The sequence below is a fragment of the Muntiacus reevesi genome, chromosome 2, assembly GCF_963930625.1.
Source record: "Muntiacus reevesi chromosome 2, mMunRee1.1, whole genome shotgun sequence".
NCBI lineage: Eukaryota > Metazoa > Chordata > Mammalia > Artiodactyla > Cervidae > Muntiacus > Muntiacus reevesi.
The window spans coordinates 129,926,072-129,938,905 of NC_089250.1; the positions used below are offsets into that span (position 1 = coordinate 129,926,072).

Sequence of the window (12,834 nt, forward strand, 5' to 3'; positions counted from 1 at the left end):
AGAATATATATCTTCAGCCTGTCTATTAATTTTTATGAACTCTGCGGCCAGACTTTGTGGCTTATAGGGACACCTTGGTCTTTTCCTTGTTTTTCCTCTTTTTTTTTTCCCCATGAGACTGAGACTTAACCTGTTTGTCTTTGCATATTGGCATATGGATGGATTTGTCTTTTGCTTCATACACTCATCTTGGTGAGAAACAATTGCTACAATAGTCCTTTTGAATTTGGAGAAATATGGAATACAGAAGAAAACTGAAAAGAACTCTTGGAAAAGAATATAAGCATTGTGACTCGTATATGATATATGTAACACATTCAGGGTTATAATTGTGAATGTTAGAGTAGGTCTGCAAACATAACATGATCATCTTGGATGATCACACTACTATTCATCTCAAATTTAATACTGATTCTTATCATTGTAGTCAGATAAGTGTTCAGTTGTTTGTTTCAATTGCAATTAACATACAGGATGTGACAGTGGCATGGAGGCAACATCCTCTTCTTCCAATTCCATTAATGATAATGAGGACTGATCTGTGTGCCTCTGCAAAAACTGTGTGATTAGTACAAAGAAAATAATTTTCTGGGATCAAAGAAGATCATTCTTAGAAAAGTATATGAAAATAATAGAACTTAAAAATGGTGGATACTAAAAACTTACAGTTCAGTTCTGTTTGTAGGAAAAAATGAAATTATTGAATGTGCTATAGTGACACAGTATTTTTTAAGTTTTTTTCTGGGGAGGGCCTGTCTAAGAGAGCTAAATTTCTAGTTTTCATTACTAAGGGGTTTTAATTCACCATCACTGATAATAATGATGTCAACAAGCCAAAGGCAGTTAGATTAAATGAAACTTTATGTTCCAACCAGTTTTAATTTGTGTATCATTCAAGTAATGTAGCAAGAATGTTCACCAGAGCTTTGAAGAGTTGACTTTTTGATCATATTTTTCTTTAAATCTGCATGTAAAGTTTAACAGAGGGATCAGGGGAACAAACCTTAGACAAAGATTCATGAGGTTACTTTTCATATTAAATAATTCCCTCCTAGCATGTCTTATATTCTTGCTGCTTTGATTGTGTGCCTAGTTCAAGCTTCCCAGGTGGTGCTAGTGTTAAAGAACTTGCCTGGCAATGCAGAAGACATGAGAGTGGCAGGTTAGATCCCTGGGTCGGGAAGACACCCTGGATGAGGGCATGGCAACCCACTCCAGTATTCTTGCCTGGAGAATCCCATGGACAGAAGAGCCTGGCAGGCTACAGTCCATAGGGTCACAAAGAGTTGGACACTCCTGAAGCGACTTAGCATGCATGCACTCAGTCTAGTTGAAGAATTTGGGTGTAGCCCCAAAAGGAGTGTATGGTAGTATTGGTGATGGTGGTGGTGTGGTACTTGTGTACAGAAAAGTGCTAGGTGTGACACTGGATGGCCTAATGTTAACCTTACTGAATTCTTTAAGCCAATCTGTTGGATTACTTTTGTACTAGATCAGGCTTCCCTGGTGTCTCAGTGGTAAAGAATCTGCCTGCAATGCAGGAGATGCGGGCTCCATCCCTGGGTTTCGAAGGTCCCCTGGAGAAGGAAATGGCAACTCACTCCAGTGTTCTTGCCTGGAAAATCCCATGGACAGGGGCGCCTGGCAGGCTACAGTCCATGGAGTTGCAAAAGAGTTGAACACAACTTAGCAACTGAATAATAAATAATATATCACTTTTTGCAGGATATTTGATTTATAAGTATTTTCTAAAATGTTATAGGGACATTCTACAAATCACTACATGGTATTTCAGTTTTAATACACCAATTCTGCCCTTGAACTCTTGTCTGAAATGAAACATCAACTAAGTTCAAAAGTAATTATTTTTTTATTTCAACTCTATAAAGTATACAACAGGCACTCGGCAATTACAGCTGCAGGAAAAATACAGAGCAAATCAAAGCAGGTTAAGTTTATGAAAAAGTTTTTAATCTACATCAAAAGAGTGCAAGTGGTCAGTGACCACTAGATGACGGTTGTTGCATTCTGACTAACAAAGGACTCTTTCATGTAGAACAAATTGTAAGGGGACAATCAAATAACCATAGCTATAAGAATACAAAAGAACTGACCAGTTGTAAAAACATCATACATTGAAATAAATTTGATAGATGATGCTTCAAGAAATGTCCCTTTACTCGGAAAGTCCAAACCTCTGAGTCACTGTCCTGTCCCAGAGCTCTGTCTGTTGATGCAAGGGCAGATAAAGAGCAGGGCTAACAACACACTTTCAACGTTTAGCTTTCTAGGTCTGTTGAAAACTTGCCTTATAAGTGATTTGCATATACAAGAACTCAGAGGAAGCATCCTGTTTTGTTGAGTGGTGCACTTTGTTCATCATTGGTTTCATGATGAGGCTTGGTTAGCAGTCATTTTCCAATTTTTCTTTTGAGTTGGATGGTTTTTCACAGAGTCTAAAAAAGGAGATTTCATAACTTGACTGCACTAATTTTTTTTTTAAACTGAATCTGCACAACTTAGCAAAACAGGAATACCTGTATACAGACTGATAGAATGTCATATATTAATTTGACCTGCACATACATTTATACATTTCACAGAAATGACGCTGTATCTCATTAACAGATACACAGCTCTGGTACATTAAACAGAAATAAGAGAACGACTTCATCATTTCTGTAATTCATCAATATTATATAATAAAGGCTTATAAATTGTCAGCAGAAAGAACTGTAAAACGCAGCAAGCTAAGAAAGACAACGTTTTGAGGTGTGTTTGTCTTTGTCATGCAGCATAACACCAAATTTGTTTTTTTAATAGGATGCCATGAATTTAAGGCACTTGCAACAATGCCAGATAGCCAGGTCATGTTCTAAACTATGGGACGGATGAATAACAGTACAGTTGACAGAATTTTCAATAATACTGACAATCAGGACATTAATTCAAGTCTACTTGGACCTAAAAACTTTATTCCATACAAATTAAATGAAATAATAATGCTGTGAAACACTAAAAAAAGTTATATGTACCACAAAATATCACACAAAAATATCTATTTACATAAATATTTGTCTGTGGTCCTATTGTGAAAGAAAACATTGTTATGGAGAATGCACAAATCACCTCTACTGTATGAAATCAGTTCTAATAGCCTTATTTTCATGGTAGCTGACTTCTTTAAGTTCACCATCAGCTCAGTCTTTTAGAAATAAAACAGGAAAAATTCAGTAGTTGAATTTATATAGTATACATGTGTGCTTCACATGCATATCCCATAATTTTAGGTAAAAATTATGATTTGTAAAGAATATAATAAAAATTAATTTGTTTTAAATGGCATGTGGATCTGATTCCTATATTAAAGAATGTAGAAACATAAAAATCATTCATAGCAAATTTCCAAAAATCATTTTTCCTAATGTAGTCAATCTATCTCAAGTATAATGATGTTCCTTTCCTTGGCAGTTTTCAGTTTTCCTGTGAGTCAGGACACACACAAAGCCCTTATATCCCATACTTGAAATATTAACAAGAAAGTCAGTTAACAGATCAAACAAGTTGGCACTATTCTAACTTATCTGGATGTTCTTGTAAGAAATGAGAAGGGGCATGAAAAATTCAGAAATAAAGTGAGATGTGCTTTATGAAGCCAACCATGAATTTTAGCCCTAGTGTCCTCATTAAGACAAGATTTAAATCCTTAAAATTCATTGTTGAACATTAGATGAATGTTTTCTCTTAGTAACTCTTGTAAGATGTAGTTCACCTGTATTTTTTTGGTGATTGCTTTAGACAGCCTAATGCAGTGCCACAAGTGAAATGAACAAAGATGCGATAACAAGTGGCAGAAATGACCTACAGTTACATTATGCTGAATGCCACTTCTTCCTTCCCCACAAAACTTGAACATATTGGTTGTCTTAGACTTGAACCATAGTTCCAAACCCAGAGTAAGTGCTAATTTCGGGGGCTATTGGGATATTTTAAAAGTTGCAGGAGAAGATTCTCTTATCTAAAATGACTGGATAAATTTCATTTTCTAGCAAACCTTTAGCATGCTTAAACCACTGTCTTTAAAAAAAAATCACTGAACATTGTAATGTTGCAATTATATATTTTTAAAAGCCCAAATTAAAAGCAATATTAAACTTCTGAAGTAGCATTAATAGTGGATTTTAGATTGATATGTTTAATAATGCTTTGTAAAACCTGTAGAAGAAGGATTCTTGAGGAACAATTTTGAGAAATTATTAAGAGAGGGAAAAATCCAATAATATGAGAATAATAATATCTTAAAATCAAAATTTTAAATTTATTGTAATTACTTATAATACGCCCTTAGTACTTTTGTTTTCCAAAATGTTTCTTAGATTGTTGTTTTGATAATAGATCATATTCTAAAGTCGTGATGTGAAAATTTCAAACAAAAATCATAATATATGCCTTCTTGAATACTATATAATGATCTAGTTGGACATATGTTTTATAGAAATGTCTACATTTGATTGAGTTTTTAAAACAAAAAAGCAAACCTCTATTTAATATGCCATATTCACATAGTTTCAAATCAGGATAACAGCTTGTAAAATTACACATTTGTCTAAGGAGGTATAATGCTAGTTGGCTCTGCTCCTTAGGACATCTAATAGTTGTCAACTGGCCTGCCAACAAAGGACTCTTTGCCGATTCTTTTCTCTATGAAATCAGTTTGTTATTTTCAAACCTAATCTTTTCCTAGCTAGTATGATATTTCAGATTTGTAATATTTCTGTTCTATTTAGCTCTAATTTACTTTTAAGATAGCAGGTTCCTGTTTCTCTCTCTCTCCTTCCTTCCTCCTTTCACATGTTAATAGACGCACATTGCCATGGACAAAAAGGTAATCTCACACCTGGCCAGGTTCTTCTCTTGTTCCTGACTTCACAAAGTTAAGGTTTCTCATCTGGTGAATCAATGGTTTTGTGCTTTCTTTTCTTTTTTGGTTCAGGCCTAAGACAGGAAGCTAGTTCAAATACATTTTTAGTCACCTTTCTCCCTCAACCCTAGACTATGTTGTATAAGTGAAATCGGACAGGAGTTTGGTTTGATAACTTGAGTGAAAATGCTTGATTCTCTGGCTACACATATAATGATTAGAATTTGTGTTGTCTGTTCAGACACTGACATTTACAGATGAAAGATATACATAGCACCTATATAGTTTTTTTATTTTTTTGGATGGATCTTAATCCCTTTCCACCCCACCCTATCGTAAGGGCTTATTTTTATAAAAGGGAATATTTTAAGCCTCAGTTTGAGGGTGTGTTAGGTAACAAATAAAAACCAATTGGCTGCTAGTCATTTATTTCCAGGACCATCTTTAAGCAACACTGTTTTAAAAAATATGAAATGGTTTGTGAATTGCTTTTTCCCCCCACTCTGTCATGCCAATTTATCAAAAAGAAATGAACAGATATGTCATGCATGTTGATTTTTCTTCCGTCCTCTGTGAAAACGCATATGTACCTGCTATGAAATTTCTCAGCAGAATCCATAGCAGTTGTGCTTTTATCATACCAATTTTTAAAATCTGTCAGAAAGGAAAGGTAACATTCAGTCTCGTCATCAGCACTACTGGGAAATAAAATCAGGAAGCTTCTAGCACTGTTTGGACATGACCTCTGTGACCAACAGACGCGTGGTCCTCTTGTGTACGGTGTATACACTGGCTTGCAGTAACAGAACCGACCACCCTCACCTGAAGAAAGGCAAGAGTCCAGTTTTTGTACCATAGTAATCTATCGTACCCAATATATTATTTTTTGATCTTCTTGATAATTCTAGCAAGGTACTGACTCTTTTACTAGATTGAAGTGTTTCTTACAGTCTTTCAAATGATAATCAGAGCAAAGCAAGATCATTGCAACAATGGAGAACACCTCTTTACTGGTGAAAGGCTTTGCTTCAGGACCACCATGTCAACTGCTATATTCAGGTTCAAACAGAAAACATGTAAAGAGCACTATTGTCATCTAAGCAATAAGTCCTAATGCCACTGTAGTTACTGGAGCAGCATCGATCAAAGGCATCATGGTGACCCCGAGCGCTCATCTTCTCTCTTTCCTTCAGGTTTGCTGGCAGCTGTGTCTTAGAAAAAGCTGTCTTCAGCAAGGCAGAAGCAGGTAAGAGAAATACATTAGAAGTCTATGTCCCATCCTGAGTTGTCATCAGGTGGTGGTTCGTCATTGTCCTCAGGGAAACTGTCAAAATTGCTTGTGTCTGTGGGTGATGCAACCTGTAAACAAGAGTATTAGTGGAATTCCAAGCTAGATTTTTAAAAGCATTCTTTATTCATTCCTTATTCGGTGGCTCTTTTTGGCATGTCTACCATGAGCAGGATTTGTCCTTTGTATTGAGGATTACAGTGGTAAATAAAAATAGGCATAGTTTTTGCCCTTCTAGAGTTTACACTTTAGGAAAGAATAAGTTGTGTGATCAAAAGAAATAATTACAAAACATCTCTGTAAACTCTTACACGTTTACTGGCAGTTGAATATGCAGAGCATAAATAAAAGTGGTGAAGAAGCAGACTTTAATTTCTCTCATATTCTATAATATTTAGAACTTCATATTCTATTTTATATATTTATATACATATAATATATATATATTTAATATATATATATTTATATATTTAATACTACTGTTGCATAAAAGGAGACCCCTGGTGAGTATAAGTTAGGATACTTTAGGCTTTTATTTGCCTCTTAAAGTTTCTTATTTTGCCTTCATTCTAAAAAGAAAACTTCATGAATGCAGTTAACATCTGTACTTTGCTTTGTGAATAAACATAAATATAAGCATATAAGTTAAAATAATAAGTACAGCAATTGTTTCTGTATAAGAAGTGATCTTAAATTAGTCCAAGAAAAAGGATGTATATAAATGAAAAGCTCAGGAGTGCAAAGCAGCCCTCTCCTCATTAGTTAAGACTGAACACATTTTATTAGATAGATGCTGTATTGAATAAAAATATAAATGCAGTCAACTGATAGCTATTTCAGGTTAACACAGTGTAAATATTTAGTTCACTTCGTGGGCTAGTAGTTTAACAAAACACCTGATATATTAGAAGAGAATGTCTTTCTTTTAGAGCCTGATCAAACAATTAAAGAAAATAACTGTGCTTAGTAATACTTCAAAGAACTATGGGGGCAGGGGAGAAGGAAGTATGTGGAGCATAAATGAAACCATATTGGCCAGGAATTGAAAGCTGTTGAAACTGGTAGCTGAACTGTTGTCTAAACCCAACAAAAAACCACAGCAGGGAATGTTGTGATGTGGCCCATTTGGATTGGACTCTTGGAGACAGAGCCTGGTGGAGTCATAAACGGAAGGTAAGAATAACAGATTATCCTAACTCATCTAAGTATACTCAAGTACACACTACAGAACTTATTGCATCTTGTACAGAGAGAACATGAATGTGCAGAAATTTAAAATAATTTATGAATATGACTAAATAAGGTTGTGAATATATTCTTGGGCAAAGATGTATACAGTTTTTATAGTATGTGGAAAAAGAGATTCATTATACTCTTCTGTCAACACTTACATATTTAACACATTATAAGTTTGGTTTTTAGAAGATGTCATTATGTTAATCTGGTATTTCTCCTATATTTTAAGCTGATCATAGGATAAAAATTTTGAAATAGCAGATCTTTGATGACTGACAAATACCTTCATGTGTATCACACAATTACAAGCTGGAAAGTTTACTTACACTTGGTATTATAGGAGGTGTCAAGGTGCCTTTTCTTAAGCCTTCCCAATTAAAGCCCTCAAACCATCTAAAAAAAGAAAAAGTAGATAGTTAAAGGCATTTTACCTCAGCTAAATCCTTCTCAAAACAACTTATATGATGTCCATGACTGATGGAAAACAGGTAAGCAAACATTTTCATTATGAGAATGTTTTCTATTTAATTGCAGATTTTAAATGTTAGCTTATTAAGTGGAATGCATTTTTTAAAATCTAATTGTCAAAATTGTAAAGGCCAATTAGCAATTGCTTTTTATTTTAGTTATTTCAGTCATGACCTTGTTCCAAAATGATCATTATAACTTAATAAATGCCATAATATGCTTGGCCCTGTACCCTACAGGTTGTTATTTTAAGGAGGTAGAATCAAGGAATGAAATGTCAGGCTGGAAAATTATCCTTCCATCTTTGTCATTGGGCAGCCTCAGTTAATTAACCTTTTCACATCACTGTCTTGGTCTCTATATATCTGTATCTCATTTTCTTTCTTTCTTTTTTTGGTATAATGAAGGTACTTTGAGTATGGCTTTTCTGTGGAAATGGGGACCAAATATCACAAAGGTTTTTGTTGTTGTTGTCTTTGAAAGGTTTCATCATTAGCAAATGAGTACATGAAATTCCTGCAGGCTTTTTAGACATTCATAGGTATTCTGGTAAACGCATTCCTTTGGTAGGGATGTGAATTTCCTGTGCATGATATAGAAACCAATAGGGAAAGACCAACATGATCTTGGTTTAGCTTTAGAACAATCAATCAACATGGGTAAGGTTTAATATTTAAGATGCTGCCATTGTTTTAAAAAATGACTGTATTCTGTACTTTTTCCACTGTCATAGCATCCGATTAGGAAATGGTTGGAAAAATATGTTTTAGTTTTAGTTAAAGAAATGAAGCATGATATATGATGGCATACCTTTGTTTTTAATATTCTGAGACTATTAAAGAGAATAGAATTTCAGAATTAAAAATATATATGTTTTTCATGCTGAAGAGGGAAAGTCCTAATTAGTAGGAGTTGGGAAAAACTAAATTCAGTGAATCTGTTGTTCAGAATGTCACAGGGTCAGATGCGTCTAAATAAAGTCCTTGAGGCAGAACTAGAAATCTTAAATAACAAGGCTAACTAGTTTGCCTGTCTCATTGGATGCTCCTATAAACTAGTCGCATCAGTTATATAACCACGAACTTAAAAACATCAGCCTCGGGAAATATTCTCTGAACTCTTAAACCTTCATTTATAAGGACACTTACTTGTGCTTTTGAATGTCTTTCACTCCGTTTTTCAAATTCCCTAATCTTTCTGATGGATTATCCCTAAAAATAAAATAATAATTGTTAAAATATCTATTTTTTTAAACGATCATAATGGGAAAAACAATGTGGTTGAAATGCTCACCTGCATAGTTTTTTAATTAAATTAGCAGCATTTTTGGCAATCTTCTTTGGAAATTCTATCATGTCAATCCCCCTCAATATGATGTTATAGGTTTTCATAGGATCTGGGCCTGAGAAAGGTGGGCTGTAAGAATGACAGGTATGAAGAGAGAGATAGTATTTAGTTTTCTAAACAAGAAAAGTTACAGTGTTATAACAACTCCACAAATGACATCAGTTCTTATTTGGAGACATATATTAATAGGGGTAGTGGAATGAAACTTGATTAATAGCAAAATGGTGCAGAAACCTTGCCAAACAAATCATTTAGCAAGACACTTAAATGGGTCAGGTTTGTCCACTGTTCCCCTCATTTCTTTTTTAGTGCCAATGACTAACCCCTCTTGCTGTCCTTAGTCATTCAGAAAGGCTCTGCTAATTAATGTTTGGCCCTTTCTTACATTTGCAAGCTCACTGATTACACTTGAAGTCCAACATCATTAGAATGGGCTACAGGAACATCACTGATATGACTCCATCTTATGCCATTTCTACCCTCACTCACTGGGATCCAGGCATACCAGTCTTCTTTCTGCTCCTCTGAAGGACCAAATACTCTCCCACCTCAGGGCACTGTTCATTTTGCCTGAAAGTTTCTTCCCAGGCCTCCTGGTTAATGCCTCACTTATGAAATCTTAGCTTAAGTGTTTTGTATACTCAAAAAGGCCTACTGTGACCAATCTAATACAGCCAATCATATAACCATTACCAACTAACGTAATGTAATGATCTAGTACCAGAACTTAAAGTTAGATTCACCTATCATACTCTCTTATAGAACTGTATTTTTTTACCACTTATTGTGCTTTGTAACTACTTCATTTTGGTATTTGTTTTATACCCATCTTCCCTTCCAGTTCCATGCTGGTATTCCCAGAGTCTGGGGGAATGCATAGCACAGAGTAAGTTGTCAGTAAATATTTGTTGAACTAATACTCCTACAGAACAGTGCTCCTCCTATCCTTTTCTCCTTCTTTATCAGCCTTCAGTGATAACCTAACCTAAGACCTCCTATTTGTAGTAGCCAATCCCTCTTAACCAAATCTTTTAGTGTATTTACCCATCCATCCTTGGACTGTGGCTTTGTGCCTGGCTCAGGAAATACAGATGTGACTAAAGTCAACTCCTTCCACCACATTTCCCAAGTTCAGAAATAATTATGATGTGACATGATAGCTGATTTCCTTGGAAATTATTCCAATACAGAGTTTATTCATATTTCTTGGGGGAAGACATTTTATGGATTATTTTCTGTCTGTCATGTTTATTAATAGCAGTTCAAATTATTTCCTTCTACTGAGAAAGCTGAAAATAGTGAATTACTTAAAAAGGCTGGATAGTATCTGCCTTAAGTTTTGTGTCCCTATTTTCTGTAGCAAGTACTTTTAAAAAAATATTTTATATTGGAGTATAGCAGATTGATAAGGCTGTGACAGTTTCAGGTGGACAGCATTGGGGTTCAGCCACATGTATCCATTCTCCCCCACAAATCCCCTCCCATCCAGGCTGCCACGTGACATTGAGCAGAATTCCCTGTGCTATACAGTAGGACCTTGTTGGTCTTCCATTTTAAATGTAGTAGTGTGTACATATTAGTTAAAAACTGCCTAACTATCCCTTTCCCCCAGGGCTTTCCCCCTGGCCACCGTAAGTTTGTTCTGTAAATCTGTGAGTCTGTTTCTGTTTTGTAAATAATGTCATTTGTATATTTTCTTTCTTTATTCCACATACAAGGGATGTCATGATAGTTCTCCTTCTCTGACTTCGCTCAGTATGAAAGTCTCTAAGTCCATCCATGTGGCTGCAAATGGCATTACTTCATTCTTTTTATGGCTGAGTAATATTCCATTGTATATATTCACCGCAGCTGCTGCTTTATCCATTCATCTGCTGATGGACATTTAGGTTGCTTCCCTGTCCTGGCTATTGTGGCAGTGCTGCAGTGAACATTGGGGTGCATGTGTCCTTTCTGACCATGGTTTTATCTGGGTACAGGTCCAGGAGTGAGATTGCAGGGTCCTATGGTAGCTCTATTTTTAGTTTTTTAAGGAACATCCATACTGTTCTTCATAGCGACTGTACCAATTTACATTTCTACCAGTAGTGTAGGAGAATTCCTTTCTTTCTACATTCTCTCCAGCATTTATTTGTGGATTTTTTGATGATATCCATTTTGACTGGTGTGTGGTGATACCTCATTGTAGTTTGGACTTTCGTTTCTCTAATAGTGATAGTGAACATCTTTCATGTGATTTTTGGCCATCTATCTGTCTTCTTTTAAGAAATGTCTATTTAGGTCTTTTGCCCATTTTTTGATTGGGTTGTTTTGATGATGTTAAAACTTCATGAGCTGTTTGTAAATTTTGAAGACTAAATCCCTTGTTGGGCACATCATTTGCAAATAACTTCTCCCAATCTGTTAGTTGTCTTTTCATTTTGTTTCCTTAGCTTTCCAGTTTAAGTAGGTTGCATGTGTTTATCTCTGGCTTTATTCCCATTATTCTGGGAGATGGATCAAAAAAGATATTGTTTCAATTTATGTCAAAGAGTGTTTTGGACTTAATGTTTTCCTCTAGGAGTTTTATAGTGTCTAGTCTCACACTTAGGTCTTTAATCCATTTTGGGCTTATTTTTGTGTAATAAGTATTTTCTGTTTACTTTGTCATTAACTGTTACCTGTCAGTTTAAACCACTTTTTATAATGTATTAACATTCAGTTCTATTTAGTATTCTCCTAGAATTTAAGGATGTTCTCTTTATATAATGTTATGGTTGAATATTCTCTTTGCTCTCAAGGTAACTTGCCAGATTTTATTTTCACTATAAAAATGAAGGACCACCACATCTTGGATTTATTGTTAACAACTTCATGTTTTTTCTAGCTTATATTTTTGCTTTTGTGTTTATCTTAGAAAAACAGGGCTTCCCTTGTGGCTCAGCTGGTAAAGAATCCACCTGCAATACAGGAGACCTGAGTTCAGTCCCTGAGTTGGGAAGATCCCCTGGAGAAGAGTAAGGCTACCCACTCCGGTATTCTGGCTTAGAGAGAAGTCCATGGACTGGACTATACAGTCCATGGGGTCACAAAGAACTGGACACGACTGAGCAACTTTCACTTTCGTTAGAAAGACAACAAAAATCATTTATTAAAGGTGACTTTTAAAAAAAATAAAAAATTAAAAAAAAAAGGTGACTTTTGTTGTTTCTGCCAGTCATGTATGTTTTGTCCAAGCTATTCATGCAGTACGTGAAACATATAAAATTATTTAAAAGTAAAAATCACCCAATGACCTTAAATAATAATAGATACTTACAGATATAATTTCATACATTTCTCTACGTAGATGGAGAGACCTACAAGATTATTATATATCCATTCTTTTCAAAATTAAAAAAAAAAAACTATTCAATTTACTCTTGAAGTTAACATGAGGATAAAACTGAAAGAAATGCTCAATTTCAATATGTATTTGTTCACCAACAATATTAATTCCTAAATGTCTCTTAAATTAAGAAAACGTTTTTTGCTCAGAAATAAACTCACACACCTATGGTCAATCTACAACAGACAAGGCAAGAATAAAGACAGT

At 34.9% G+C, this 12,834-nt stretch overlaps 1 protein-coding gene across 2 annotated transcripts in view; it reads right to left on the reverse strand.

Moving 5' to 3' along the window:
- Positions 1–1,851: 1,851 nt before the first annotated feature.
- Positions 1,852–12,834, reverse strand: part of PRKG1 (protein kinase cGMP-dependent 1) — a 1,324,229-nt gene continuing 1,313,246 nt past the window's right edge. For both annotated transcript variants that reach the window (XM_065922836.1, XM_065922835.1), the window contains exons 15-18: positions 9,207–9,329; positions 9,062–9,124; positions 7,772–7,838; positions 1,852–6,280 (exon numbers count right to left, since the gene is read on the reverse strand). In XM_065922836.1, the coding sequence (XP_065778908.1) occupies positions 6,182–6,280; positions 7,772–7,838; positions 9,062–9,124; positions 9,207–9,329 (352 nt within the window). In that variant the 3' untranslated portion in view covers positions 1,852–6,181. The remainder of the gene's footprint in view (positions 6,281–7,771; positions 7,839–9,061; positions 9,125–9,206; positions 9,330–12,834) is intronic.